At 41.2% G+C, this 8167-nt stretch overlaps 1 protein-coding gene across 1 annotated transcript; it reads right to left on the bottom strand.

Moving 5' to 3' along the window:
* Positions 1-3010: 3010 nt before the first annotated feature.
* Positions 3011-8167, bottom strand: LOC114141182 (putative uncharacterized protein DDB_G0271606). Its single transcript, XM_028011664.1, is given in 4 exon segments — positions 3011-3029; positions 5641-6457; positions 6460-6709; positions 6799-8167. Coding segments are annotated over 4 exon segments (1410 nt in total). The 5' UTR covers positions 7123-8167.

Genomic DNA, 8167 nt, shown 5'->3' with positions numbered 1-8167 from the left:
GCGCCACACAGATCTCTACAATCGGAAGATCCGGGGATCCCCAGTGGAGATTGGAGACCGTGTTCTTTTGGCCAACAAAAAGGGGCGCGGCAAGAGAAAACTTGCTGATCGCTGGGAGAATGTTGTCTATACAGTTGTGGACAAGAATGACACCAGTCACACCTTTAAGTTGCAGAATGCGTCCACCGGGCAGGTGAAGGTTGTACATCGTAACCTGTTAATGCCAGTGAACTTTCTGCCTGTCGAGGATGCTTCGCTGCAGGATGAAGTGGATGTGTCTTCTGAATCTGGCTCGCGGGTGGCGGATAGCGATGGACAGGCTGTGTGTGGTGTGTCTGTGGCATCTGCTGAGTACAGGACAAGGGCTTGGGTTTCTGACTTGCCATCTGAAGTGTCCAGTGAGTTGCCGTCGACTGAGGATAATGAACCAGAAGACACGGTTGTGGAGCATCAACTGGCCTCCACCTACGTCACCTCTATTGACGCTGATGTACATGAAAATTTGACCAGTGATGAGCAACAATCTGACTTGGTCATATCATTGGATCCAGCTACACGCTCTTCTGCTTTGGAGGCAGCAACGACTGCTGAGCATGATCTGAACTGTTTGCCTTTAGTTACGGTTCCTGTCTCACCTGAAACTGTTGTGCCCACTGGAGACCATACTGTTGTTGACAGGGTGGTGGGTACTCGCACAAGATCAAGGGTGGGAAGGTTACTTAAGCCTGTTTCCAGATTGATTGAGATGATGCACCAGAAAACGGAAACAGTTTGAGTCTTGTTAGAGTGAGGAGAGAGTTTGTTTTATTGTCCTTGTAATAGACAATAGTGTTTTAGAATGAACAAGGTGCTTTTGTTTTAATTTGTCTGTATCAGGATGGCGTATGGTTATAAGATGGAAAAATATGTAATCGGCATGTTTTGGGTTTTTTTTTTATGCTTCCCACACGTGTGATGAAGAGGTCTGGCCAACTTCTTCTTGCACTGATTCTTTTGAGAATAGTCATCTGACTGGACTTTATTTGTAACTGTACTGCCTGGACTTTGCTGAGCAGAATTATCACATTTCAATGGCTGTGAAGATGCTATTGAAATATTGTCTAGAATATTCATTTTGTTTTTGTTCTCTTTTTCTCTTCTGGTTGCTGTGGTGTACCTGTTTTTTTTTTTTTTTTTTTTTTTTTTAGAGGGGATGTTGTTTTTGTTTGTGATGTTTGTTTATTTCAGGGTGCAAGTGGAATTCAGCAGGGGGGAATGTAACAGTGTTTAGGTTTAAGTTGTAGAATCCCACTTGCTTTATATGGATCAGTGCAATGGGGAAATAGCGCCCCCTCTCTGTGTGGCTGGTTAAATGTTGCTGGCTCCTGCACTCAGTGCCAGTCTGTGAAAGCTGCACGAGAGGTGAGTTGCGTTTTTCAGCACACAGTAGAAACGTGTTAGCAACATAATTTTCATTAACTTGGACAAATAGTGTGAAATTTATTAATTACTAGATGTGTGCCTAGCACCAATTTTTGTACTTTTAGTTTAGTTAAAATTATCAAACACTTCATGTGCTAAGCTAAAGGCTAACTTAACGCTCTGTTGTAGTGTGCTGAATGAAGCGGAGCCGTTGCACTGATCTGAACTCCCCATATGTTCCCATTCAGGTACATCATTTATTATTTTATTCTTCAATGTACATTGAAAATGTTAAATGTTGCTGGCTCCTGCACTCAGTGCCAGTCTGTGAAAGCTGCACGAGAGTGTGCTGAATGAAGCGGAGCCGTTGCACTGATCTGAACTCCCCATATGTTCCCATTCAGGAAATAAACTTGATAAACCAGAAACTTCTCGTCTTCATTAAAAATCTACACAACGCAGAGTCAAGGGGTTACTGGGGCCGGCCTGGTGCAGTGGAGTGAAGCAGAACCCGGTTACAACAGCAGTAATGGTGTAGTGTCTCTTTAAGATACTCTAGTATTGCTAATGACGTCACAAGTATGCGCCACGGCTTCTCTGGAGAAACGTGCTAGACGGACATGTTAGCTTTCTTTAGTAATGTTACGGGTTGTTTGGACGCTGCTAATTTTCATGTCTGATATTATAGCAGCCGTTCAACCGGCTTGTAAGGTCATAAAAGGACAACACTGGGAAATTCCCAGTACCAGAGTGGTTGGGAGGTTTTCACCGTCCAGACGAGGCTGCGGCCTCCTCTCTTAAACACAACCCAAGCGTTACAAGCTAACCCATTTAAAACTGTAAGTTAATAAAAGAATCTTAAAATCTTTTCCACATGAAACAGGCAGTCAGTGTAAGGAAGCCAATCTGGGCCTTATATGGTCTCACTTCCTGCTTCCGGTAAGAAGCCGAGCCGCTGCGTTCTGGATCACTTGGATCTGGGTTTTATCCAGGCCTCTATATAATGAATTACAATAATCCAATCGAGATGTAATGAAGGCATAAATAATTCCTTCAAAGTCCTTAAAACAAAAGATTTCACTTTGCTAAAATGATAAAAACTTGATTTAATGATGGAACTCGTTTATCGAATTTTAAACAGCCATCAAAGATAAAACCAAGATTCCTGGCAGAAGGTCGACGGAGTTAAAAATCCAAGTATTGAGTCTGGATTTTTATCCAGTTTTGATCAAATAATATAACTTGAGTTTTACTTTGATTAAGGTGAAGAAATTTCATCCCATTCATGATCTAACTTCAGCTGGGTTATCATTAATACCTGTACAGATTCATTTCTATCATTTTGTAGTTTTATGGGCATATAAATCTGGATATCATCTGCAAAGCAATGAAATGTTGAATTTTTAAAAAATCTGACCAAGAGGCAATAAATACAAAATAAACAAAATGGGACCTAAAATTGAGCCTTGGGGGACGCCGTACTTTAACAGCATCAAGATGGACTGAGAAGGTTCTGTTTTCTAAATAAGATTTAAACCAATCAAATCCCAGGCCTCTCAGGCCAACACAATGTTTTCATCTATATAAGAGAATCTGATGATCTACAGCATCAAATGCAGCGTTCAGATCTAGAAGTAATAAAACAGCAACAAATCAACTGTTAAAAGATCCTTATTCACTCGAAGCAAAGCTGTTTCAGTGAGCAGCTTTAAACCCAGACTGAAATCTCACTTATATTATTGTCTTTTAAAACATGTCAAGCTGAATAAAAACTAACTTTTCGAGGACCTTGGATAAAAATGGGAGTTTAGAAATGGGCCTAAAATTTTCTAATACACTTGAGTCTAGATTGATTTTTTAAGAAGGAGTTTAACTGCAGCATGTTTAAGTATTGATGGGACACAACCTGACTGCAGTGAGGCATTTATCACATTAACATGTAAGAACCAGAGATGACAGAAATGTCTTTTATCAGACGGTAGGAGGGCAGTTTGATGGCCGTAGATGTTTAATAACTGAGGTCAGTTCATCTAGTGAAACTGGCTGAAAATGCTCCACAGTAACTGCATTGTGTCATTTCTTGGGAATCTAAATCTAACGGTATCTGAGCCTCTAAGAGTTTCAGTCGTTTCAGTGAAAAACTTAGAAAAAGTCTCAAAGTTCAGCAGAAGCTAAAATGCCAGATACAGTGGAAGAACTAACAATCCTGTCCAGGACACTAAAACGGACTTCAGCCATTTTAGTGGCCATTTGAAGCTACAAGATTAATCAAATATTTAGATTTTGCTAATTTAACATTATTCTGATGATTTCAAATTTTCTTTTTTCCACCTCCTCTCAGCAGCCTGCATTCCCGTCTGAGTGAACCGGTGGTTTCATTAAGCCACGGCTCTGATAACTTATTTTTTGTAGTTTTTATAATTTTCAAGGGAACTATAATATTTAGAGCATTTAAACATGTGTTGTTAAAATTAAAAATAAGAGCTTCAATATCAAGATTGCTATCATTAGGAAATAAAGGACTGCATTTAGTTGGAGAGCAGCTGCAGAATTTATAATACGAGAAATTAAAGCTTCCTGCTGTGTCTTTCACAGATGTAGACAAATTATGTTTACAGCATATCTGTTGTTTTTATAGTAACTTTCCAAGAGTTTAACTGACGGTATTATACCTTAGCATCTTGTACACTGCGGCTGTATTTACTACAGTAAAATGATGGCAGCCACATGACTAAAATCTTTTTACAATAAAATACAGAAATGTATCAAACAGTTCTGCCCATTTTTTTTATTTGTAATTTTCTGTAAATGGTTTACAGTTCTGAATTGTTATACACCATTATGTCTTTTACACAAGTAAGAAATAAAACAGATTCATGGTCCAGTTTGAGATTACCAGCTTTCCTCTTCAGTTACAGAAATCTTTAAAAGATCTTCAAACTGTCCCACAGCGACTAAAACCTTAAACTTTAGTGACCATTTGAGATTATTCTGGGACCAAGGAACAAAATAACAGAACAAAGTTTTACCAAGTTCAGAAAATAATCAGGTTACTTTAGATAAAACCACAACTCAGAGTTTAGAAATATTTAGGAAGTGAACAAACAAGATTAAAGTTTGTGCATCAGAATATTCCTGATCTGTCGTCTCATCAGGCTAAACTTGGACTAAGAAACCAGGAATAGTTCAAAGATTATAATCTACCTACACACGTTTTATTTCTTAGAGATCACTGATCTTCAAACCTTCCAGACTTTGCAACATGGTTCTTGTTAGGGAAATGTATTTGTACAGATTAAAGCCTTACAGTGATCAGTGTTGGAAACCGTAGACTTTATTTCCAGATGCTACAGATATTTTCTACTCTGAAGATCAGAGTAGAAAATATCTACATCTGTTTAGGCTAACAGAAAGCTAATGTCTGAAGTCTGAAAGCTAATGTCTGAAGGCTAACGTCTGAAAGCTAACATCTGAAAGCTAACATGTGAAGGCTAACGTCTGAAAGCTAACATGTGAAGGCTAACGTCTGAAAGCTAACATGTGAAGGCTAACGTCTGTTGGTTCTGATAACATGGAGGGTTCTTTATTCCATATATTTTCTCCCATAAATACAGAAACTGGAATCCAAGGAAACAAATTGTTTTAATATGGTGGCTTAAGTTGAACAACATGAACCACAATAGTGTTCTTGTTGCTGCTGCAGTTGTTGTTCTTGTTGCTGCTGCAGTTGTTGTTCTTGTTGCTGCTGCAGTTGTTGCTGCTCCAGTTGCTGGTCTTGTTGCTGCTGCTGCTCTGGTTGCTGGTCTCGTTGCTGCTGCAGTTTTTGCTGCTCTGGTTGTTGGTCCAGTTGCTGCTCCAGTTGCTGGTCTCGTTGCTGCTCCAGTTGCTGGTCTCGTTGCTGCTCTGGTTGTTGGTCTAGTTGCTGCTCCAGTTGCTGGTCTTGTTGCTGGTCTTGTTGCTTCTGCAGTTTTTGCTGCTCTGGTTGTTGGTCTAGTTGCTGCTCTGGTTGTTGGTCTAGTTCAGGGGTGGGCAATCCTGGTCCTCGAGGGCCGGTGTCCTGCAACTCTTGACTGTCTCCCTGGTCCAACACACTTGAATCCAGCAGCTGAATCACCTCCTAAGTGCAGTCAGGTTCTCCAGAGTCCTGCTAATGACCTCATTATTTGACTCAGGTGTGTTGAAGTAGAGATACATCTAAAAGTTGCAGGAGACCGGCCCTCGAGGACCAGGATTGCCCACCCCTGGTCTAGTTGCTGCTCCAGTTGCTGGTCTTGTTGCTGGTCTTGTTGCTTCTGCAGTTTTTGCTGTTCCAGTTGCTGGTCTCGTTGCTGCTGCAGTTTTTGCTGTTCCAGTTGCTGGTCTCGTTGCTGCTCCAGTTGCTGGTCTTGTTGCTGGTCTTGTTGCTTCTGCAGTTTTTGCTGTTCCAGTTGCTGGTCTCGTTGCTGCTGCAGTTTTTGCTGTTCCAGTTGCTGGTCTCGTTGCTGCTGCAGTTTTTGCTGCTCTGGTTGTTGGTCCAGTTGCTGCTCCAGTTGCTGGTCTCGTTGCTGCTCCAGTTGCTGGTCTCGTTGCTGCTCTGGTTGTTGGTCTAGTTGCTGCTCCAGTTGCTGCTCCAGTTGCTGGTCTTGTTGCTTCTGCAGTTTTTGCTGTTCCAGTTGCTGGTCTCGTTGCTGCTGCAGTTTTTGCTGTTCCAGTTGCTGGTCTCGTTGCTGCTGCAGTTTTTGCTGCTCTGGTTGTTGGTCCAGTTGCTGCTCCAGTTGCTGGTCTCGTTGCTGCTGCAGTTTTTGCTGTTCCAGTTGCTGGTCTCGTTGCTGCTGCAGTTTTTGCTGCTCTGGTTGTTGGTCCAGTTGCTGCTCCAGTTGCTGGTCTCGTTGCTGCTCCAGTTGCTGGTCTCGTTGCTGCTCTGGTTGTTGGTCTAGTTGCTGCTCCAGTTGCTGCTCCAGTTGCTGGTCTCGTTGCTGCTGCAGTTTTTGCTGCTCTGTTCGTGGGCCAAGTTGCTGCCCTTGTTGACGATCCTGTTGCTGCTCTGTTTTTTGGACAATCTTTGGTCTGCAGCCGCCTCAGAACATTCCTCCCATTTGTCCTGCTGTATTTTGTTTCGGATTCTTTCAGTCAGATCTCGCTTCGCAGCTTCTCTTAATTCATTTTCCAGAACCTCTTCGTTCTCTTCAAGAACCATCTTGTAATAGATCCTCATTCTGTCACAATTGCAGCAGTTGCCACAGAAGTTGCTACAGCATTTCTTCCTATGAAATACTTTCATCAACAATAGTAACACAAGGACCCCGATGACTCCACCAAAGCCCGCCTACTGAAAGGAAAGAAGGTTTATTGGATACACTAAGATTTTTTAATTCACAACAACACAGTGCTGAAAATTAATTTAAATAAATCACTTACCCTGGATCTATTTTTCAGTTGTGTGATGATCACCTTTTCCTCGGCTGTGATGTTGTTTTTTTCTTTGCAGGCTAAATGTGACTGCTGCTCAGAACCGTCATTCCGACAACAGACAAACCAATCTCCATCGATCAACACCAACAGAAACCAAAGCAGGCTGACGAGACAGGCTTTGCAAAACGAACTCAAGAATAGTTCCCAAAATAAACATTTTGGTACTCTGATTCGTTGCTGTTCGCTCCGTTGCTGATCGTTCTGACCTTCCATTCCACAGGAACATTTTAGTCTACATATTTTAAAGCAGCTCTCATCGATCCATATCATCAAGGCCAAAATAATGAAACATGGAAAAACCAAATTCAAAGCCAGTCAAGCCCAACATTTCTCCCCTCATACAGGACATTGTAGACAAAAGCCACGATGAGGACAGCAAAGACACTGAGTTTCTTCAGAGGAAAACTTGCCAACCAGTTCTTCATCTTGGGTTGATGATTGGAGTCTGTCAACAGCTGAAGGCTGAGAAACAAGAAGCAGTGAGAACAGTAGAGACTTCCTGTGGTTGGAACTAAAGATACCAACCTTTACTGTGAACAGGAAACTGTTTAGGTTCCTGATTTACAGGAAGTGTTGACAACCTATAGAAATACCTTCAGTTATTCTTCTGCTGAAATGTAATTTTGAAAACTACTATTTTGAATAATATGAAATACTCAGACATTCACACTCAGAAACACATTTGAAGATCTGGAGAGCAGAGTTCTGATCCAACTGAACTAGGAACCTGAACAGCAGCCTCAGGTCACGATAATCCATAGAACCGGTTCTGTATCGGCTCAGTATATATACTGTATATATCTGTATATTGGGACCAGAGGACTTTTATGCTACACATAAAAGAAAATATGTCATATATGTGTAGCACCTCTAACCATGCGAGAAAACTAAAATGGAGGGTGCTTGGTTTCAATATCAGTCCGGTACCACGATCAGTGAGCGGCACCAATGACCCAGTTTATGACAGATCTGACCCAGAGAAACATTAGAATTTTAGGCAAAATGATTCAGCCTAACTTTATTAAACTGACATAACAAGAAAACCAACTATTTAGTCACCACAATAAACTTTAAAGTCGGAAGAAATTATTGAAATCTAAAGAACCTAAACCTCTTTACATAAGGCAGAACAAATAAAATATTAATTCCCCCTTTTCCCTTCAACCAGGGCACAAGAAATGTCCACTTCAGGGTTTCCCCCAGTGTAGTATAAGCCTGGCGGCCCGCCATGCTTTACTAGGTCCCCCACCAGGCCAACCGTTGCTTTTTTTATTAGAAAAATTAATAATAATTATTAGGATAATTTATTTATTTA

The sequence above is a fragment of the Xiphophorus couchianus genome, chromosome 24, assembly GCF_001444195.1.
Source record: "Xiphophorus couchianus chromosome 24, X_couchianus-1.0, whole genome shotgun sequence".
Classification (NCBI taxonomy): Eukaryota; Metazoa; Chordata; class Actinopteri; order Cyprinodontiformes; family Poeciliidae; genus Xiphophorus; species Xiphophorus couchianus.
This window is presented reverse-complemented; position numbering and strand designations above follow the sequence as displayed.